This window comes from Rhizoctonia solani, chromosome 3 (genome assembly GCF_016906535.1).
Source record: "Rhizoctonia solani chromosome 3, complete sequence".
NCBI lineage: Eukaryota > Fungi > Basidiomycota > Agaricomycetes > Cantharellales > Ceratobasidiaceae > Rhizoctonia > Rhizoctonia solani.
The window spans coordinates 3,130,861-3,153,047 of record NC_057372.1 but is presented as its reverse complement, the minus strand read 5'-3'; the positions used below and the strand labels follow the sequence as shown (position 1 = coordinate 3,153,047).

The 22,187-nt window shown below is 47.7% G+C and overlaps 7 protein-coding genes across 7 annotated transcripts; 3 read left to right on the top strand and 4 right to left on the bottom strand.

Moving 5' to 3' along the window:
- Positions 1–1,088: 1,088 nt before the first annotated feature.
- RhiXN_03421 (uncharacterized protein) lies at positions 1,089–10,247 on the top strand (the record flags this gene model as incomplete). The annotated part of the gene is made up of 17 exons (XM_043323238.1): positions 1,089–1,173; positions 1,241–1,303; positions 1,352–1,447; positions 1,502–1,817; positions 1,874–1,986; positions 2,068–2,692; positions 2,747–3,858; positions 3,920–4,929; positions 4,979–5,497; positions 5,554–6,348; positions 6,401–7,466; positions 7,519–7,993; positions 8,049–8,327; positions 8,378–9,296; positions 9,347–9,572; positions 9,629–9,964; positions 10,018–10,247. 17 exons carry the CDS (start codon positions 1,089–1,091, stop codon positions 10,245–10,247), a joined length of 8,265 nt encoding a protein of 2,754 aa, XP_043178734.1.
- A 466-nt stretch (positions 10,248–10,713) lies between these two features.
- RhiXN_03420 (CHAT domain protein) lies at positions 10,714–13,396 on the bottom strand (the record flags this gene model as incomplete). The annotated part of the gene is made up of 5 exons (XM_043323237.1): positions 10,714–11,487; positions 11,561–11,735; positions 11,794–12,217; positions 12,273–12,297; positions 12,356–13,396. 5 exons carry the CDS (start codon positions 13,394–13,396, stop codon positions 10,714–10,716), a joined length of 2,439 nt encoding a protein of 812 aa, XP_043178733.1.
- An 873-nt stretch (positions 13,397–14,269) lies between these two features.
- On the bottom strand, positions 14,270–15,884 carry RhiXN_03419 (cytochrome P450 family protein; the record flags this gene model as incomplete). Its single annotated transcript, XM_043323236.1, has 10 exons — positions 14,270–14,507; positions 14,558–14,572; positions 14,628–14,694; positions 14,749–14,938; positions 14,988–15,001; positions 15,059–15,179; positions 15,228–15,370; positions 15,428–15,549; positions 15,611–15,814; positions 15,865–15,884. 10 exons carry the CDS (start codon positions 15,882–15,884, stop codon positions 14,270–14,272), a joined length of 1,134 nt encoding a protein of 377 aa, XP_043178732.1.
- A 504-nt stretch (positions 15,885–16,388) lies between these two features.
- On the top strand, positions 16,389–17,250 carry RhiXN_03418 (uncharacterized protein; the record flags this gene model as incomplete). Its single annotated transcript, XM_043323235.1, has 5 exons — positions 16,389–16,459; positions 16,506–16,554; positions 16,609–16,809; positions 16,866–16,945; positions 17,016–17,250. The coding sequence occupies 5 exons, from the start codon at positions 16,389–16,391 to the stop codon at positions 17,248–17,250; spliced, it is 636 nt and encodes a 211-aa protein (XP_043178731.1).
- A 210-nt stretch (positions 17,251–17,460) lies between these two features.
- RhiXN_03417 (vacuolar protein sorting-associated protein, Vps51/Vps67 family protein) lies at positions 17,461–18,250 on the top strand (the record flags this gene model as incomplete). Its single annotated transcript, XM_043323234.1, has 4 exons — positions 17,461–17,809; positions 17,857–17,945; positions 17,992–18,087; positions 18,140–18,250. 4 exons carry the CDS (start codon positions 17,461–17,463, stop codon positions 18,248–18,250), a joined length of 645 nt encoding a protein of 214 aa, XP_043178730.1.
- Positions 18,251–18,317: 67 nt separating this feature from the next.
- On the bottom strand, positions 18,318–19,657 carry RhiXN_03416 (TPR-2 domain-containing protein; the record flags this gene model as incomplete). Its single annotated transcript, XM_043323233.1, has 4 exons — positions 18,318–18,479; positions 18,526–19,009; positions 19,065–19,312; positions 19,406–19,657. The coding sequence occupies 4 exons, from the start codon at positions 19,655–19,657 to the stop codon at positions 18,318–18,320; spliced, it is 1,146 nt and encodes a 381-aa protein (XP_043178729.1).
- A 518-nt stretch (positions 19,658–20,175) lies between these two features.
- RhiXN_03415 (uncharacterized protein) lies at positions 20,176–21,742 on the bottom strand (the record flags this gene model as incomplete). The annotated part of the gene is made up of 10 exons (XM_043323232.1): positions 20,176–20,381; positions 20,442–20,664; positions 20,717–20,725; positions 20,778–20,948; positions 21,012–21,090; positions 21,151–21,211; positions 21,265–21,367; positions 21,428–21,531; positions 21,586–21,645; positions 21,703–21,742. The coding sequence occupies 10 exons, from the start codon at positions 21,740–21,742 to the stop codon at positions 20,176–20,178; spliced, it is 1,056 nt and encodes a 351-aa protein (XP_043178728.1).
- Positions 21,743–22,187: the final 445 nt, after the last annotated feature.

Here is a 22,187-nt window from a genome sequence, read left to right as displayed (position 1 = left end):
TCACTTAGTATTCGGGGAGCTTGTATTGGTAACACATGTCTATGATGAATGATTTAGTGAGTTCGCACGTAATGTCAAACTCTAAATATCTACTTAGGAGACATGTCCTTCATAAACCAGGCCCAGCCCATGTGACGGGAACATTAGAAGGTTCGCTGGCATGGTTTGTCTGAGTGGGGGTATCTGGGGGTATACACGCACAATTGACGTCGAGACAAACATAACCATCCATCCTTCGCGAATTGACTGCGTCTGCATTACTTTATCTTAAGAAGATCTGTGATAAATAAAAAGAACCTACCTATCCTATGTATTATAACCTCATCAGGGAATCTATGCCTGCAGCCGTGCATGGCACAAGCTTTGGCTTCTTTGCATCGACATCGAGAATTGCCCGGGAGCTCACATATGTGGCCCGTGAGGGGCTATGTGAGATTCGAGAATTATGGAAGAGCTGTCTCCATGAAGAGGTCCGATCCCGGCACCCCCGAATCTTTAGGACCTTCAGGACATCTTCTAATGCCTCAGTGCCTTGTGGCTGATATCGGTACACGTTGTATACTGATTCGCGAGATCCAGTAGAATTTTGGGACGTTCGACAAGACAGCTTACCCTTCTATCTTGTCCAGTGCAGCCCAGATACCGAGAGATAGGCATCTAGGTTGCCAATGTTCGAGCCCACCCTAACGGGCTCCCATCTGAGCTGATCAGCCTCCCAAACAACTGAAAGAACAAACACGGATGGGACTTTTTATCTTACACAGAGTCCTAATAGTCTCACTCAATTACCGCGTCTTCTGACACTCACCAATAGTCACCTGCGAGCGGCGTTAGGCAATGTCCGGAATGTTTTTGGATGATCGTCATATACCCAGTTCTTGTGAGCGAAGTCCCTTTGCACATCAGAGTAGGGGCTCGACCCCATTTCATATGCGTCCTTTTCTCTTAGTTTGGGCACAACCTTTTATAGTTCCGCGCGTGATACATTACTAGAATCCATAGCCGTGGATCTGCGAGTTTGCTCATAAAAAGCTGGACGTGGGATTGCTACTAGGTACCGGCGATTCACCCACCCTTCTTTTCAGCAAATGCCTGCAAAGTTGATCGTTGTCTATGCCGGCTACGGCGATACACTTCTTATTGAAGACAACGACACCGACCCAAAGTCTCCTGGTACGTATTTTATGGATTACTCTCGAATACGAAACTTTGAGTTTGATATGTTTTGCCACGCATACAGGCTGTTGGCTCATCGATGGCGGGCCCGTCACCGCTATGCCAGGTCAAGGCGAAGCACTCGATGGTTCTCCAGGCAAACATGGATACCAAGCCTACTAACAATTTCTTCGAGCTGCAGTCCGTCGCTTCTGCTCTTCTGACGGCGGCAAAACCATCGACCGCTTGAAAGGAATCATTGTTACTCATCCCGACCGTGATCATATGGATGGTGAGCATATACATTCATTATCATCATAGCCGCCTGCTGATACTCGGGAGAAAGGTATCATTCAGCTCATAGCTGACTGGCTGCCCGACAAACCCGAGAACGTGAGCGTAGATAAGCCGCTCAAGTTCCAAGGTCCCGTCATCGTGAACGATATATTCATTAACAGCCCGAATGCACATTATCTAGTTTTGAAAAACCTTCTAAAGACTAAGAATTTCAAAGCTGAAAAGCTTGCAGTGGGCGATCCAGCTGTACCTGCAGCAATGTCGAACGAGTCGCCTTCTGATCTATGGAAGATGATTTACCAGGCACCGGCTGCCATATCTCGCAGAGCGCTGACCGTTGACCAGAGCGTAACTAACATATCGAGGTAGGGTAGCTTTGATCCCAATCTATGCGTTCGTTGCTTACTGAACTATCAAAAAGCGTTATTACGACCTGGGACGACAAAGTTAACCCAAGGATCGTTACCACCGGGGATTCAATTGGGTCTCTCGTCCTTGGCTGTATTGACAAGTTGCCAGACAAGGCTACCTTGGGTATTTTCAAAATTCCTCACCATGGATCGCAACGGAACAGCTAAATCGACGATTCTTTCGATGTTTCTTCGACCGCTTCAGCCCGGGAAGCAAACCATTACTTTTTTCTAAGCCTGATTTGCTGGTATTTGTATCCAAAAGTCGCTCCTGGTGTTGATCAAGATGTGTTTAAAAATATCATGGACGATACTTTGGACAACTGCTCTGATGCATGGATCGGAGAAATGACGAGGAAGGTTCCCGCGGGGATTTACAGTCGCGGAGGATTTTCCAGTGAAATGGATACGACATCTGCACTATTTCGTATTTACATTGCTGATCAGAAGTTTGTTTACACCAGTGACACAGGTCGTCTCGATTTGAGTAACGATGCCGATCTACGAAAATTCGCAGTTCTATTGGCTGATCGACACAACCAGCTTTTGGCCAGTATTTATACGAGCAAGCCTGACGATACTGCAAAGCTTCGTCAGAAGAACTTTTTGAAAGGGGCACTAAAGCCTTCCTTCACATACGACCAGTCGAATGCGAACTATAACTTTATTTCCAGGGTTATTGAAGAGCGCTATGTTCGAGAATTCTCAAAGAAGTTGAGGATCGAGGTGCCCCGGCCCGAGTGCCTTGCTCTCCTCTCCAGTTTGTACGATGACCCAAGTGCTGGGATTCAATATCAAATGGGAATCATAGCCTTTTATAGCCGATTTAGGTGGGTCTACTTTAGTAGATGGCGATGGAGGCGATGGCTGACTGCATCTTCAAGTGCCACCAACTACGTGATATCAGCCAACGGGGCCCATGAACACCCTCACCCCCATCTTATTGGGGCGCTCATCGTTTCGGCAATTGATCGTGGTACGCCGTGCCGGTTGTTCATTACGGAGAGCGGCAAGGTCGAGGTCGATCGAGTTTGTAATATTGTTACCAATTTGCTTACAATGCGACCTGGTGTGGCGATTCCTGCAGCCCAATGGAAGAACTTCATTAGGATATACTATCTTGACACCGACTACTGCGCTACTATTCCTCTTGACACCTCTGCAGTCGCCGGGTGCAAGGAACTGGAATTGGATGGGGTTGATAGTAAGCAATCACGTGCCTTGCTTTACAAACAATTCAACCAGAATGATGCCTACAACGTCCCACGGGCTGCCGAGCCCGCAACATCGTCTTTTGAACTATACGCGACCGACCTCCCTGGGCCTGTTCTAACCACCATACGAGTTGGATATAGCCAGAAAACGAACTTGTTTACGCTTAACGATGCCACAAAAACTTGTTTCCGTTTAGCTGTGGATCCCGCTGGAGCGGCACCTGCTTTGTCGCTTAATAAAGCATTATACCATCTCACTGCGGTAGATCCCGACGATCTGCCGGCTGCTCCTGTTGTAGCTGGTGCTCCTCCCCCAACAATTGTTTACGATATCCCAACAAATATTGCATTTAGGCGCCCAAGCAAGGGTAGTCCCGAGTTTAGGGTGTTTGACGAGACCGGAAAACTGGCACTGAGCTATGACAAAGACGCTTTGGGAAATAATATCTTGACTTTCCAGGATACTACCGTCCTTCCTGTACCAACCATTGCGCATTTACGGTTTCAACGCACCGATGGATTTGGAGCCCCGCCTGCCCTGTCCCTCCAGCTCCAGCTCCAGCTCCAGCTCCAGCTCCAGCTCCAGCTCCAGCTCCAGCTCCAGCTCCAGCTCCAGCTCCAGCTCCAGCTCCAGCTCCAGCTCCAGCTCCAGCTGTTCGGATTATTTCTCGGCGCTCAGCCGATCCGGATTCGATTGCACTCCCCCATACTCCTCAAACGTCTACAAATAATGCTACCAGTCTTCATCTTGCCCCGACAGCCACTCAAACCTTCAGCACTTGGTGGAGTAGTTTTCGCCCCTTGAATGCCTCGTCAAGTGTTCTTCTTCGCGACGTTGTACAGGCGCTGCTTGGAGACTCGGGTGGACAAAATGTATTAGCAGCCGTTTCTTCCCTACCGACTGGGTTTCTCTTTTGGATATAGGGAGTTATGAGGTTGATGCCAATGCCTCACCGCCAGTATCTGGGAACCAGTCGGTTTCGTGCGTCCTCAACTTGAACCGTCCTGTTAAATTCTCCGATTTGGCTGGTCTAGGCCCGATGCCCGTGCAGTCGGTCAATGCAGCCATTTCCGCGGTGGATAGCTCTCTTGTTCTGGAAGTAACACTATCAGGGACATTGGACACGTCCTGTCGATTCAAATTCGTAGCTGAATCCTCGCTCAAGCTCTATCTTCAAGAAATTGGCTACAGGATCGACCCTAGTACCCTGACGGTCGGCCAGATTGGATCATCAATTGTGGGGGCGAATACGCTCCTGGAGTTTTTCAACAGTCTACCCAGCGTAATCACATCAGGCATCTCGCTTCCTACACTCGCTGTCGATTCTTCCAAGTCCAAAATAACTTACAGCAATAGTCCTTTCGGAGTGGATGTTCAGGATGCGAGCATTGCAATTTCGCTGGGCTCTCTCACTTCAATGTCCATAGGCTTGTTCAATGTTACTCCGGTCAGTGCTACTCTGAATTTTGTACCCAACGCCCAAGACACGTTCGATATTGGACTCGACTTTGTTATCAAGATGTCAGTGGAATCGAAAAGCCTCCAATTCACTTTTAAAGCGACCTCCAATGGCGTGAACCCAGTTGTGCTGGATTGTGCTGTCTCGGCCAAAGCATCGCCCTCGGACATTTTGCAACTCTTAGGATTTCGCTCACTCCCCAGCTCCCTTCCCATCCCGCTAGGCGGAAACAATTCCGATCTCAATGTTACGCTCGATACTGTTGGGTTCACCCTGGCTCAATCGGCTACAGGCTCAGGTGCGCCCCTCGAATTATCAACTATTTATTTCCAAATCGATGCGTCCTGGAAGCCATGGGAGCAAGTTCTACCGAACCAGGTTTATCCAGACTCAGTAAGATATATTTTCATAATTATGATTTGTCGATTCTGAGCCAGTCTAGGGAGCGGACGTGTCCTTGCTGGTGGTTCTCTTACAACCAAGGGTTGGATCCCCGCTTTCGGTCGGTCTCCAACTTGACTATGCCCTAAATGCCAACGCTAGTCATGCCAACCTTTTATTCCGAATGTCACACTGGCCCCTTCAAGGCTCGCAAGGCTCGTATCGAACAAGCGTCGGCTTTTCAGTTGATCCTCAAAGCAACTTGCCCCCTCCTTCGATCAATGACGTACTACAAAAAGTGACGAGCAATAACTGGAGCGATGTCACTAGCTCGGTTCCCATTCTTGGCACTATTACTGAGGCGATCAGCATCACGCGCGGATCTTTAGTTCTCGACGGTCTGAAAAAAATCACCGCTTTTTCTATTAGCGCACAAATCCAAGATCTGGTCCTTCTTTCCAGCCCATCTCTCATAATTGACTTGGCCGAGCTGAATGTCGAATACAATGGCACGTCCTGGGCGGGGAGCTTCTCTACCATCCTTCTATTTGCCGATACCTTCCGCTGCGCCGCCGATGTTGTGCTTCCAGCCGTCAACATGCCTGGCGGCATTATATTACAAAATTTGGACAACAGTTTACTTGTGGCGCACTAGCCAAGGCGATCGACCCTTCCGTTGACCTTGCAACCGTCCCAGTTATCGGTGACATGGGTTTGGATAGTTTTTGCTTGGAAAATGCTTCTATCGACATCGAGGACACGGATACCGGCTACTCGATTTCGGGCTTTGGGATTATGCTGGCATGGGGAACCCAGTCTGTCGGCCAGCTCAATACGTCCAACAACCAACTTTCGATTAGTTGGAGCAAAAATTCGACCAACAACTTTACATCTACAATCGAAGGTTTGAATAATACAGGGACCTACAGCTCTTGGACTGTCAACTGGGAAGGCAAATTGTTTACCGATTGGCATCTCAGTGCAACGCTTCAGAGCTCGGCAATACCCAATAGCCAAGGCGCTTCAACCAATATTGTGACACTCACCGGATCAATCCTTAACTTGGGCAGTGGGATGCAATCGGACAACCTTGTCAATCTCTTGACTTCTTCTCCGTCCGCTCAAACCACCGATCCACCCAACACGCTATGGCAGCAAAGCGTCCCAAGCAATGTCACCTCGTCCTTCCAGCTCAAAGAATGCGCCGTTAATCTCGTCTTTGGTGGACCCGTACAGACGTGTGGGGTGGGAGCACAGGTCTCTTGGGGCTCGGCCGGTCAAGGATTTGGTGTTATCCTGGTTCAGAAGGCCAACCCACCGCCCGCTTCCGGTTCTCCCTGGGGTTTCGCTCTGGCAATCGGAGTTTCTAATTTCCGGTTCACAGACTTGGTGACGGACTCTTCGTTGGCAAAATCAATTGACGACGCCCTCGTGAGTTATTTTCAATAAATACAGGCCGGATACTGAATTTATGACTATGTAGACTATCCGTGAGGTATCTATTCTCGTATTCCGTAACCCCGGAAACATGGACCTGTCGCGCATTTCCCAACTCGTCGTAAACGCCAATGCATGCAAGTTATTACCCGCACGTTCGCCGATACTCCCGCTGGAAGGCTTAGAAAGTTCCTCCGCGATTGAATCGACGGAAGGCGTTGCGATATTTGCCTCTTTCAGCTTTGGTGATGCAAAATCCGGTTCGCTCACCGACAACCTCAATACTGTGACAAACTCAAAATTATCGGACGTGAAGATCATGGGCTACTTCGGCAAGGCTGGGAGCAACACTTCGGTTATCGTTTTCAGCGCGTCGATCTCGTCAATCGATTTGTTCTCCTGCGTCAGCCTAAAAAACATCTTGCTTACCTATGCTCCTGTCGAGTCACCAACCGTAGGAAATACCCAGAGTGGAACTCCGGATACGAGCAAGGCCCAAAGCACGGACCCAGATACAAGTCAGAATACGACCCCAACTCAGCCAGGAAAGCTTGTTAATACCTTTACTCTATCCGCCGACTGTTCTATTCAATTTTCTAGCGACTCCTCGTGGACTATTCACGGAGAGCTCAAGATTACCGAGGCCGAGGCAAAATTGACTGCAACAACAACCGGGGCTCTTACTCTTTCCGAAACGCTAGGTCTTGAGATATCGAATGTTCAATTTGCGATCGACTATACATTTGCCAATGCATCAGACTCTAGCGCTTCGACAACAAGTCAAGGGCAACAGGTTTCACGCACGCCAAAATACAGCATGTCGCTTGCAGGCCAAGCCAAGATTGGTCCAGTTACGGCCCAGACGAGTGTGGTATTTGGTGGCGATACTCCTGGGGCATTGGTTGTACAAATCCCGGGCGAATTGAACGTGTCAGACCTCTTCAACCGAATATTCGGTGCAAGCATTCCAAATGACGTACTCGACATTTCTTTCTCGCAAGTCTTGATGTATTATGCGTGGAGGGACATAGCCACTGCACCCACCGAAGTTAAACCTAGTAGCGGGTCTTACGTGGTAGGTTTTCACGCTGAGGCACATGCCAGTATATATGGTGCGTCAGTATGTTTAATTGACAGTACAGGCCTAACCAGGGAGTAATTTAGGTGTGGGACTTTTGCTTGCGGTGGACATTTTGAGGGGAGACGAAGATAGCCGCGGCATCAAATTCATAGGCACCAAGGCCACACCTATCGAGTTCTTGGGACTTGTCCTGCACGGCAAGGATAACGCAACACTGGGCCCGTCTTTCAGCTTTTCTACCCAGAAAAACAACAAAGGCTGTTCTTTCGAGGCCGGCCTTGAGCTTTTTGGAACAGAGCTTGGCTCAATCACTCTCGCATACAGTTCTCAGCCATCCCATTTCACAGGAGCCGTCGACGTCAAGGCTGACTTTATACCCGGTGGCTCCGCGTCCGTGTCTTTCGAACTGTTGGAAAAGAATGGCAAACATGTCCTGCGCTTCACAGACTTGCCTGCAGCTCTTGATGATGTGATCCAAGCCGTACATATCATAGAAAACATCGAGAAGTTTAGCAAGGCAGACGGTAGCAAATGTGGACCTTTGACCCTTGCGTTTGAGTAAGTTCCATAAACATTCTGCCCTTGTGCTTTAGGATTGATTCTCTATCTATAGTCAATTGACGACTAAGCTCCATATCAAGATCACCATGGCCGATTCCCAGAAAGACGGGTCTCTTGACGGAGAAACCAAAGAAGTATCCAAGGACACGTCCAGTAGTCCTTCCGCTGTTCAGCTCGAAATCGACGGGTCTTTTGACATCATGATCGCCACGAAGTCTGTCACCCAAATCGGATTCAACCCTATTCCGGTTTCCATCGAAATCCCTAAATCCTTTACGTTTGAGGCATTTGCAACCAGTCTCTCAGACTCATTAGCAAACGCGGCGGAAGAGTGAGTTCGCTTAGATAGATCGGGTGTAGCTATATGCTGACCTATACTAGTATTGTCAAGGGCCTCTGGGATAATAAGGACAAACTCTCCGAAGTGATAGCGATCGCCGCGGTGGAGAAGATGGCCTCGAGCACCGTCAAGAGCCTTATTTGTCGAGACGAGTACGAGCCTGAAGAAGATCCCGAAGATCCACCCGATTCCAACCAGGAGACGCAAACTGATGATAGCGGAGGATCAGATGGAGATGGCGGTAGCGGGGGTGACGGCGGAGGGGGCGGGAGTGCCGCAGCCTCAAGTGTAGGTACGGGATCTGGAGCCGCTGGTGGCGGAACATTCCTAGCCTCAGCTCTTGAATCGGGAGCCTCCGCGGCCGGAAGCGTTGTATCAGGGGTTATTAGTATCATTGGTTCAATCTTTGGGTCAAGCTCCTCCCACTCTTCGTCGCACTCTTCGTCGCACTCGCATCCAGCAAAACCCTCGGTAGAACCGGGGGTTCCCCTGCAACCAGTATTGGACGACCTTTTCGCCCAGGCTATATACACTGCGATTACAAAAGACTTCTCCAGGTGGAAGCAGTGCACTCAATACCAGGAAGCACTTGATACGGCACTGGCTTGTGCTCTTGACTACCGCGACGCAATCGGCCTGCTCCGTCAAGTACTAGGGTCTCAAAAGACTGTCTCGAAGCTGGGCAAGACATTCTACATTGACTATACTGTGCGTTTACCCATGCTCATCTACGAGTTTTCGATGCTTGGCGAAGACTTTGCGAATCAGTGGCTTGATATGTCTGACTACGAAATCACAATGACGAGCCGTTCGACCGATTCCACTAGTCGACAACTTGACATTTCGTGGTGCGCCCTACGATTCTCGGACTCAATGGGTACCGCCGTTACCGTCCAGATCGAGGGCGAGCCCGAGCCCAGGCTAAACTTCAAGTCGTTCGGCAATAATACCAGCACTACGGTTGAAATCCCCCATTTAGTACCTCAAAGGATCTCAAGATTACGGTTCAGGTTACAGCAGTTGCAGCCGCCATAGGGGGCAATCCCAAATATGCATTTGCGAGCCTTGGAAAACCATCGGTTGCTGTAGTTCACGAGGTGCTGCCCAGCACAACAAATCTTGTCTTCAACCAGGATTTCTCTCAGTGCAGAATTGATCCTGGTAGTGGCACTGATGCTCAGCGTCCCGTGGCGGAAACTATGCAGGTATTGTTATTGGGAAGCTACCGTTATTGGCGTAAGTGCTGTCATTGAGAGGGCTAACTGAAAGCGCTAATACTAAGATATAATTAGCGTTGAAATTTCAAGATGATCGTGCTAGCTTTTCTTTGGTTGCTCAGAGCGTTGGGACGCTGCGACAAACCAATGAGTGGTTCTACGACGGAGCCAAAAATATTAGTAGAATACAAATTGATGGATCCGGCGCGACATTTATTGGGGATTCAGGCCCGGGCATCCGGTGCGCCTTCGATACACTTCAAGCAGACATCATCAAATACCGCCATGCGCGTGTCACCTGCCGCAGTATAGACACTCGGCCTCCACTTCCAGCCGGATTCGAGAACAGCACACCCATCATAGTCAATAACCAGTACCCAGTTTTGTTACTTGGGACTGAAAGCTGGTGGCGTGAGTAATTTATATGTCTGATTAGCACATCGTATGTTGATCAGTGAGCGCAGCTGTCCTTATCGGGTCGAATCAGTTGTCCATTATTGGCTACGATGGCCAGCAAAACAGCTTGGGCACTGCAACAGTCAATCCCCCCAATGGGCCCGTCCAGCGTATGGATATCGTATCCGACCCCTGGAAGTTTCAAGACAATGATACTCTTGGATTCTATGGTTCGAACGACATCTTGGTCACAGCGATTGGCCCCGTCTGGGAACTTGCGGGAGTAGATCTGGAATAGGGTTGCTTGAATATCGCATTGTGTATATTGCTGAATTTGAATCAATCGACTATCTCCAAACCTGGCACCACTGAAGTATTTGGAGTGTAAGTTCCTCGCCCCATGAAAAGCACTGTGAAAATTTCGCATATTGTTTGCAAGTGATCAAGCTAGAAATGAGTTGGTTTCGTTCGTACTCATTCTGGGCTGCCTAAGTATTGCCATTTTGGGTATCAATCTATACTTTAAGTGAGGGGTGTCTAAGAAAGTACAGTTGCTCCATATATCACTATCTAAATTTACAGCGACATGCAAAATCTTAGTCTGACTGGAGGCATTCTGTAGTACGGGGACCAGTAGTGTGTGTCCAAGACAGGTTTGACCGGCTGGACCTCGTATCGCCCTGAAAAGTGGGTCCCGCAAGGTCATGGCCATTGATTGAATGTCACTTGCATATCAAAGTAAAAGTACAACGGCCCACAGTGTTTCATAATCCTAGATGGATGTAAGGCACCCATCGTCCAAATTCCCTCTCTCCTACCTCCGTGCGTAGGGCCGCAACTGCGCTATGTAACGCTTTTCCTGCTTTTCCATTTCCGAGCGTCCCGCCTTCCATTAGTTCATTATACACCCTGTCAGCTACAAACGGCGCATCATCATCAACAATGGACCACAGTGTTGCAATTACACTGGAATATCCGGCCATTAATAAGCCCGATGCAAGATGTACCGCTTCATCTGGGACTTCCTCATCTCCCGTTGCTGTCTGGCAAGCTGAGAGGAATGCAAGTCCTTTATTTTTGAACAATCTTTTGTTGATCGACGATAAGTCTAATGTGCCATCGTGCAAAAAAAATCCACTCCAAAGGGGGTCTCGGATGTTTTGGTGAGCATGACAGGCCAAGTGGACCCAGTCGTGCTGTTCCATTGCATCAAGAACTGCCCCTATTGTAGCTTGGTCGCCCACAAATTGAGAGTACTTGACTTTGCCTTGGGTGTGAGCTTTGATTGAAGCAAGTTCTTCAATAGTTCCAGGCAAAGGGCTATGACCTGGTGTATCACCCTGTCCAATAGCAAGCACACCACTATCACTGCCCAAAGATTTTGGATTATAGGCAAGAAGCGAAGTGACCGTGGGCGTATAGGAGGATACAACGTAATCGAAAACTTTCTCTCGATTCCGATTATAGTCTCCTGCTGCGTGAAAAGGTAGAGATGACAATATTCCGGTAGGGCACCAGGTTATATGTGGAATATTTCCCTGTGATAAGTCGGATTGCTTATGTATTATTATATTAGCCATATCCGAATCCATACAAATAAGATTCGCATACCATATATCCTAGGAATTGAAGTATTGGCCTGACAATATCATACCAAGAGTGGTCAATACCCATTCGAAGTCTTCTTCCCCTTCTGGCACAATTGGCCGTCGTTTTATTGGTTGGCGTCCTCTCTCTTTGCTCCGGAGTGACTTTTCCATTTCGCAGCGGGTTTTTCGAGCTTTGTCTTCAGTGAACCAGGTAAGGGGACGTGCTTAATGGTGGATTCTCCAGGTAATACTAACAGTGCGTCGCTCTGATCATTGTGGCAGTTAAGGACAACAATTGGCCCGTGCCGAGCAGCACGAACAAGCTCCTGCACCTTGGTTGGTCGGAGAAAGTCGGAGAATCCCGGAAGCATACGTATTTGTGTAACTAGCTTGTTATACTCTATACCTAGGCGGCGGTGCTCCTGGGAAATCTGATCATGAGGCATATCCAGTACAGAAGCCCCAGTTTGGGACTCGGATTCTTGGAAATTGGCTGCATGTAGCCGTGAGGAAATGTCTTGAAGTTTTGAAGCTACATCCGGGTATGTAGATTTCAGTTCATCAATAGGCGCACGAAGCGCGAAGTTCTGGTTCCATACTACACATCGCGCTTGCTCCAACCATTCCAATGCCAGTGCGTATTTTGAATATCCAATGGCAACCGAGGCTGCTTCTGGTGCTAAAGCACCCAATGTGCCAAGTCATCGTGGCGCCGATAAGTAGTGAGGCCGAACCCCGCAAATTGAGGTAGAAGTTCAACTATAGCTTGATATGCTTCGAGCCGATCTTCGGCGTTATCATCAGGTACCATGCGCACCAGCCGCAAAGTATGCCGAAACCTAGCACGAGGCGCCTGCGCCAACGCCTGGGCAGCTAGCCGATAATCTGAGTAGTTGAATGGACCTGGATTTCGAAGTAGGAAAGTGTTTAACAAGGCGTAATGCTGCAAAGGTATATTCGGATGTCCGTCAGGGATTATACCGAGTGCCTGAGTCTGGAGTTTGATGGCTTCATCTAGATTTTCCAACCGTCCTTGACACTCAAATAGGCTCTTGTGTACTAGCCCTAGATTTGCAAGCGTTATGGGATAGTGCGGATGATCATCGCGAGCCAAGGTCAATGCTTTGGAATAATATTCCTTCGCGTTTTCTAAGTCCGCCAGATTACCAAGCCGTACATACCGGCAGCTATGAGATATTCCTACATTGGCCAATCTCAAGAACAGGTTCAGGTCGATATCAGGAGTTAAGGCTAGAGCACGAGTCTCGCATTCGATGGACTTCTCGAGATCCTCTATTCCACCTAGACGCCTATAAAGGTCCTTGTAGGTTATTCCTATATTAGAAAGCCATTTTGCCTCTATTTCATGATCATCAGGAGCCAAATTGAGTGCATGGCGTTGGTATTCGATCGCCACCTTCAGGTCCTCGGGTTCTCCATGATCTCGTAACATATACCTGTATTTGCTTCCTGAATTTACGATATCGAGCAGATTTTTGGAATGACTATTCGGAATTAGCAGGATTGAAATACAGCCATATTTTATTGCATGATCGAAATGTTCAGACTCTTTGGTTTCCTGAGATTCGAACCTTTTAGTAAGAGAAACACCTTGAGCAGCTAATAGATATGATAATTCTGGATCATCCTCCGGAGTGAGAGCGAGTGCCTTGGATCGAAATTCAATTGCTTCCTGGAGATCTTCCAGTGTGCCAAGAAGATCAAATCGCAGCTCGTGGGAACTTCCTAGAGCCGCAAGTAAGGACAAGCTGGAATCAGAATCGTCATCCTCGATCGATGTGAGCGCGTGAAGGAGGTATTGAATATCTTCTTCAATTTCCTTTAAACTATCTTCCATCTTGTTAAGAGACTTTCTTCCTTTCACCATTGACAATCAAGTGATGATAAGACTCCTATTTAATACCTGTAAAAGTAAATCTCACCGGCGGACCTTGAAAAATCTGTATGTCGGGGAAAGGATAAAGTTACAGAGATTTATCGAACATAAAGAGCTAAGGCCTTTGATTCTTCGGGAATTTATACTCAGAGGGTCAGAAGGGGTGAAGCGACACATTGCCTCGATACTTGTAGCCCGAACTGAGATAAGCGCCCATTGATAGGTTTATCACAACGGTCCGATTCCGTGGGTTCCGACACTATTACGCCCGTTCCCTCTGAAACGTAGCCAAGTCCATTACCTGGTCTCACAGAAATTCTCCTGAAAAACCAATACATCGAGAGCGCTGGAACAAGAAAGATAATTGTCTCAAAGAGCACAGATTCAGAGTCAAGAAAAATTGACAAATGATTGAGAAGGGAATCCTTCGCAGTCACCCTTTGGTCTTATACAGTACATGTCGGATAAGGACCGAATACATGAAGCTTCAACAGAGCATAAAGATGCGGATGTGCTCCTCACGTTTATGAGCGAGTCCGCTCCAAATAAAAACTATCAATAAACCCTGAATAATGGCTATTATCCTGCGATCAGAATGCATAAGCTACAATAGTCCATGCTGCAGAGAAATCGAAGCACTCATTAGGAAACCCTCTCTACCAGACCTGCATGACGTTCTGAACGGGGTTCAATTTTCACTTTGAATGGTTTGGGATGACTAATTTATGCGTTCCGTCAATTTCATGGACCAATATCCGACCAACATCACTTACTACAACATTGAATTCTGAGATCCTAGGTCTGGTATGCATGCCTGACCATCATCACCTACGCCTAGCTAAATTCAAAAGTGGCCAAAAGAGAAGCGATGATGATAAACACGGAGGCTTCGGCGAAGTGGATTCCTGGGCATGCCTGAAATGCGAAGAGTAAAAACGATCGAACGATATAGTGGAAAACTTGCCGACGTCCAAAACCGAAAACTGGGCAATCAGGAACCGAGGTATCCAGGAATCTGTCTGGGCTAAAGCTCTCCGGATCCGGATATATTTTTTCTTCTCGGCTGATGGCCCTGCATAAATTAGTGAGTTGCAATAATCATATGTTTGCCGGGTCATGTACCATATGTTCCCAATACTATGAGAAATTATATTTTAATACCAACAAGGTCCTTCAACGGATGTTAACTCACACCATCGTGCCCTTGGGAATAGTATACCCTTGATAAACATCGTCCTGAAAGCAAGCATGAGGTATACCTAGGTTCGAAAATCAGTAAACCCTCGACATAAATTTTGGCAATACATTCGTACCGGTTGGTACGACCGGGCGCCACCTTAGTACTTCCCTAATAAGACGGTTAGTATAGGGTAATTGATCTCTGTCCTCCATGGTTGGAAGTCGATCTCCTGAAGTCAAATTATCTATCTCCTTTTGAGCTCGCTCCTGCGCCTCTGGATGAAAGATCATGGCGAGCACAAAGACAATGAAGACGTTTGCAGTCTATCTGGATGTAAATCAACGTTCAATATCGCCAGGTCGTGAGAAATACCGTTTCAGTACCACCTTGAATCGATGTATCATTAGCAAGAATCCAACTTGCAAGTCCGCGTTTAGACCCACCTCCAAACAGTGTCATAGCAATATGACTGACATAGTCATCAGCTTCTTCAGGTTTAAGCCCGAGCTGCTCGGCGTGCGGTAGAAGAGACGCGATAAGACAAGGATCATGGTTTCCTGCAGCCTGTAAGCGCGTCAGTAAAAGAGTTTTAGGCTGTAAAAAGGCACAGACAATTCGTTTTTTCGTCCACTCGAATGCTTCCCGCACGACCTTTCGATGCTGTTCTCTCCATTCGCGCGCGGTACGTTTCCAGCCCGCCCCGGGGAACCATTCTGGGACGTATACGAGGCTCGGAAAGAGATTGACGAGAAAGTCTGTGGATAAAGCTATGAGATTGACTTGCGAGTCAGGTTTAAACATTTATGACCTACTTGTGGGCATAGCCGCTTGGGAGATGCGGTCAACAGCCTTCTGGGCTTCGATAACGAATGGATCTTGCATGTTCTCGAGCTTGTATCCGTAAATAGAACGCATCAAAGTGCCGGCAAGAGTCCTTGAATGAAACAAAAAGTCATGCCCATGTATAACACAACAAAAAAAGGCGTAGGACTTACAAGAAAAATTCTCCGTATAGCCATTCCGAGTCAACGTTGCCATTGTGCACTAATAACCGCTGGAGTAGCAGTCTAGCTTGTTCTTGCTGTGAATCGTGAAATGTCTCGGCCGCTTTTTTGTGCAGCCAAGGATGTATAAGCCGACGATTCTTCTGCCAGCGCTCATTGTATCCCAAGGCTCCAATAAATTCGGGCCAGTAGAATCTGCAGTACAAATGTCAAATATTGTCTCGAAGTACAAAATACCGACATACAACGACGGCTCGGAGATCATTGGAGGAACGGCTCGGTCGGAGTATATCCCGCCTCGTTTTTCAAACAGATTAATCGCGTCTTCGTACGAGTTCAATACAACTATAACCGTTCCGAGGACTTCGAGAGAGAACATATTGGCTGAAAATAACTCTATAGAGTCACATGCAAGCGTGCCTATCATTTTACATACCATTCAGTTGTTTTCCCAACTCCATGAAACCAATATGTTCATTGCCTTGAGGCATCGATAGCAAGTTTCCGATGAATGGATGGGACTTTGGGCTTATAGGGAGTGGAGGTGCCGACTTGTTTCGTTGTAGCCAAAACTGCAAACCCAGGGCAACTCCAAAAGTCGCGCCGAGACCGACCAGAAGAATCTCAGATTGCTGCATCACGATCACAAGGACGGACAGCTGTCGATTTGTGGTTGAAGAAAAACGGAAACCGAGACTACGTAAAATAGTACGGCCGATGCGTTTTTATCCGCGCACGCTGAGGTAAACAGTTGCCACCGTATTTCGGCATGTTTCAGTTGGGGGGACCGAGTGGTAGCCTCCGATCAATCGAAGGACAGGGAGAACTTGCACCGAAGTGGTACTCGAAACGGGAGAACACCCTAATATCACCCCGAACCGACTAGCTATTACGTCCCAGGCGCTCGCATCCATGCCAAGAACCAGGCTTCAATTGTATGTGCTAGTAGATCAGGATTCTAGACTCTCTGATGTATCACGTGACTTGAGGTCTGTGACACCCACGTCCACATTCCCAAACATGGCCCGCGGCGAGCCGACCACACCTGTAGTAGTTACAGTCCTCGACATGCAAGCGCCTTGATATCTGGAGACTTGGTGACCGAAATCAAACAACTGGCCGAATCCGAAGGAAAGCAATTTGCGAATGACCATGGCGGATCCAGTCAATCGGCTCGAAGCAAGGCAGCCGTAAGAGTGGTATGCAGTTTTAAGACTCGGAACTAACCTGGTACTTGGCAACGTAGGTTCAAGCTTCCGAATGGAATAGCCTCCTGATCTCTGCAAGGGCTTCGCGAGGACCACAGTGGGATGTTGGATTGCAACAGTGAGCATGTTGTGACTTATTATCTGCCTCATTAACTGAATGTTTTCTGTTTGCTTGTTTTTTGCTATAGATACCTCGTAGATAAGGACTCTAGCCTGTACTTTGATCCTACTCCTCTTGCCGCTGCGAATGACTCTGGTTCACCGACTGGAGAAGGTCCGGACGGCATGGACTTGACTTCCGGTGGGCCAAACATGGGCAATAGCGAGACTGGAACGCCGATAACGCCCAAAACAGGCGAAGACGGTTCTGCACCGCCCTTGAGAGAAGAAGAACACGGGGAGGAGGCGGGGGATACTGACTGACGTCCACTGTTTCGTCCGGTACGAGCTCATAGAAAACGCCATGTACTTACGCTCTCATAGTTGTGTCATTTATACTTGCTATTCTCTCTTGCGCTTGCATTTTCTTGGATTGTGTTGTTGAACTTGTCGCTTGCATGTGATTATGTCATCATTGCTCTTTGGCAAGTTGCTTCTCGCGACCACCACATTAAGCTAGTTTTCATTTCCTAAATGTCATCACTAACGCCACTCAGCACTCCGCCTTCCACGCCCAGCATCCGGTCTCCCATCCCTTCGACCCCAAACACAGCCAGACCTCCCTCCAAACTGGGCGCGACACCCCCACTTACAGCCGATACATCGACACCACTCTCCCCAAGCCCTCAACATGCACAATATTTGACGACTTCAGATCTCATGTCCCCGTTGTCGCCGCTCCCGCCTGGAGAGACGCCTCCTGTTTCACCCGGAGTGTCACGTAGTGGACGAGGACGAGCGAGAGATTTGTTGAGGAAACATTATGGGTTGGGCGTTGCTGCTGCTACTGGCAGTTTACGGTCGAAAGATCCTATGGATCTTGGTGGGTTTGTATATCGTATAAATTGTATCTCTATTTAGTTGGCCCAGATTCGCCGAATTTTGATGCAAAGGCGTACTACGAACATCTTATAACTACCGCCACGTTACCTGAACTACTGAAGAAGGAAAATGAATTAGTTCAAGGCGAGTGATCACGATGTGTGATCCTTATTTGCTATTGAGATTGTAACAGAAATTAAACAACTCGATGGAGAACGACAATCACTCGTTTATAACCATCATCACGAATTGATCGCAGCTAGCGACACGATACATGCAGTAAGTCATGACATCTTCGCGTTTTGTACTCGTATTCACTTGTGATTTATAGATGAAAACGCGAGCGGAAAGCCTGGACGTTGATCTAGACAAGCTCATGACCGCATTTTCGGAAATATCGCGACTGAGCGCGGAGGTTTCGGTGGAACCGCATAAAAGCTAGAGAAAATCCCATTTTAATTTATTACAGTGATCGGTGTGAGATAGTTTCATAACATGTACAACTCTGTCTAGGACATTTCAACGTCGTCGTCTTCGTCCACCCATCCTTCGTCGTCGTTTTCTTCACCATGCTCGGACGAGGGTTTGATTCCGAGCTCATCCAGTTTGGCGAGCAATTCATTTACATGATCCAGCATAGGCTTATCGGCGTGTTGTTGTCCAACATGCAACTACACAGGCGTGAGCAAAGCAAGAATCGAATCCAAGTGTACTCACCATTTTACAAGTCTCGAGGCAATCTCGTGCATCCCTTGCGAGTTCCTCCCAGTTCAATTCATCATCCGAGGCCTCCTGCTTCTCCTTCCCCTTTTCACCGGTCTCCCCTTCCAATTTCTCTCCGGCCTTGACACGCTCAGCCATACCCCATAAGCACCACCCTTCAAGGTACCATGCTTCTACATCTTGATCGTCCTCTGCAACCACACCCGCAATAATCTCCAATGCATCCCCATTCAATCCGAGCTCAAGCATAAGTTTCGCGAGTTGAAGTCGGGTTTCTCCCTCGGGTATCCGCGGATCTCCAGGTGGGAGATCTCGCCATGTCGCCCAAGCAGCTGATACACTTTGTCGAGCGTCTTCCGGTCGAGACTGTGATAGACGTATGGATGCTTCAGCTTGGAGTACGTCGGCATTACCAGAATCTGTCGAGCGGGCTAGAGCAATGAGAGAATCGCACTGCGACTCGGCCTCGGGTTCCATACTAGAGCAATTTTAACCCCACCTGCCAAATTATTTTGTATAATAAAGGTACTCACCATAAATCTGACATCCAAATTTCAATCATCGCAACTAGAGCTTTTGCCGCTGTCTTTTTTAATTCGCCCTTTTCCTCTTCGTTCAGGTCACTTCCCGAATTCACCCGGCTCACGATCAGATCGACAGCGGCTTTGTAGTGACTCAGCGCTTCGTGGGGACCGTCGCTCAGTTGTGCGAGGTAAAGGTATGCAGAGTGTGGAGGGGGACTAGGAGCAGTTGAAGATGGAGGAACAAGAGTTAGGAATATCTATCCTAAGGCACGTTAGTCTAAACGTCGGATCATGCTCTTGAACTTGCATATAGAAACTAAGCATGGGCGATAAGCAAAATCCATACATACCTGTCTCGCACTCTCGATTTCTCCCCTTTCTAGATCCACTACCGCACTCATCTCTCTCGCCTCGATATTGGTTGGATCTCGCTCGAGTATTCGTTGTACAAATCGGTGCGCAAGGTCATAGTTGCATTGAATCAACAATTCTTGAGCTTTCTCGAATAGAGATTCGATGCTTGGCTCAGTTGCAGAGGAACCCGGTACAGAACTTGGGTTTGACTTGACCTGCTTAGTCTTTTTAGTTCGAGTGCGACCCATTGCGGCAGTAGACAAGAGATGATCGTTGAATTGGCAATATAATTTTACAGGTTGGCCACGTGACACATTTCGCTGAAAGCTCAGGAACGCTTGGGAGCGCAGTATGGCGTTTCTACGTTTTCTGCATTCTGGTTGAGAAATTCAACCTTGTGACTTTTGGAGAATCTTCAATACTCTACATATTTCCAGAAAACAAATTGCCAAGTATGTTTTACTGAACATTGCCTTGGTACACCCCAAGGAGCTTCAATCAATCAATCAAGTTTACTGGTGACTCTTTGGCCCTTTAAATTTCAGGGCGAAACACAAGCATAAGACCTAACCAAGGCAATCTAAAAATTTGTATGGAAGAGATAAGGAGAGCTATATCAAGCCAAGAGAAGTGTTTTCTTTGATGCACATGTACCAGTCATCATTTGAGCTTTCTCGCACTGATGTTCTCGCATATAATATACCGCATACACTTCTATTCTCCAGACTATCAAATATTCTTGGGTCCCAAGTCTACATTGTAGGGACTACTCCTTGGTAAACCTCCAGCCTGCTTTGTGGAAATAAGCTGCGATCTCCCTGATCGTCTCTTTTGCACCGATTGCTTCTCTTCCCAATAGGGCCATAGTGAAAGCTAGATTCCACTCCTCTGATCCAGTGTCATGTCGCTCTCCTACTCCCGGCCTTCCTTTAGGGAACCCAGGGAAAGCAGGCTCCTCGTTGAGAGCATTATCTATGCGGGTGACCTGTCAGTTCATTCCATAGTTATTTTCGCCGGCATGGTATCACTTACATATATCTTGCCAGCTTGGCTGAGACGTGATAGCCAGCACCCTACGACCTGCAGCTTCTTCATGAAAGAATGCTTCGGAATGAATTGCCGCTGCATCCTTTGCATGAATTACAATCTGTGCAGCATCTCCGAGCTTCTCGTCCGCGGGCGGCGATCGTAATTGCTCAAAAAGATGGTTGGATGACGATAGTTGTTCGAGGGGTGTACTATCATTGACCGGCGTCTTGAGCATCATAAGTGATTGAATATGTTTCGGAATACTCCTGATTACTTACTCCGGTAATCTAGGGATCTCGCTTCAGCAATCTTATCATTATTCTAACCAAAATTACTCACTAAGCCCGGCAGGATGGTTACTAAATCAAAGTTGATCTTGCTTTTGTTATCCTCAACGAATTTCCAAGCCGCTTTTTCGGACCAGACTTTCATGGCTTTATAACGCTCCATGATGGATGCCTCGGAACCTTTCTCTTGAGCTATGCGCACGGCATCGTCGTCCCAGCGAACCTATTGGCAAGAGGTTTGGGGTCAACTAGCTGGCAAAGAAATGGGTGCGGGGAGAGATCATACTTCGCTATCTTTCGAACCAGGCTGGGATGGCACTGCGGCTAAACTGGTGGATGTCAATACCACTCGTTTTACCCCAGGTCTGGGTCATTATGCTCCATCAGTCACAAAGTAACTAAATTGCGCTTATGAATGACTTAACCCATGGGCCTGGATTCCTCTCAGAATATTTAAAGTTCCTTCAGTCGAAATATCGGGTGAACCTGGATAAGACTTAGCAACAGCGCTCAAGTATATGAAAACAAAAAAGGGCTACCAGATGCACCAGTGAATGGCGTAGAATCCCAAGAAACGTGGACTGCTATATGCGCAACACCATCAAAATCTCCAGTACGTAGGACTTCGTCAAAGGCCCCTGGCTATTTACTTCTTGTTAGAATCCCCAGAATCTGTGTGCTTAACCAAGTTAAAATAGTTACTTGAGCCATATCCTGGATCACGACATAGCTGAACCTGCTTCCGTATGTATGGAGGCGCTTGGCCATCTCGTCCCCCTTGGCCGAAGATCTGACGGTCCCGACGACTGAGGCCGTATCAGACATGCAGCCAGAACACTTTTTTTAACGAGCCCGCTCACTAATGTTACCGCGTTCGAGCAAGTCTTTGGCGACATGTGCTGCAAGGTAACCGTTCACCCCTAGTTGTCCGACTTAACTTTGACAGCCCGTGGAGATGGATGTCGAAACATGCGTACCTGTGATAAGCACTTTTGCTGGAGTCGTAAGGCAAGGCATTCTGGAATGTGTATATGCTGATGAAGACGCAAATGTGAGTTGTGATTTGGTGTTGCATCACTCGAGCTGTATTTATATCACTATCAGCAGAGCAGGAACAAGGAAATAAAAGAAAACATGACGTGATAGGCATTAATAAAACAATGCTATAGATGTGCGCCGTACTAGGTCAAATACAATCCTCTCTTAGAGATGATACTAACAAAAGTACAAATTAAACTAGAGAATCTTGATTAAAAATCATAATTTGCGTTCGACACGCGCGCAAAGTAACATGCGCGCGTTGCGGTCTTACTCAGGGCCAATACCCCAGTACTAATGATGACTCAAGTGCGGGTGATTACTTAAAGGAAGAAACATGTGAATACGCAATCAGTTGGCTGGCAATCAGTGGCGTCGGTATACGATCTCAGCCTAAAGTCGAAAAGCTTAGGAATGCTCGGGT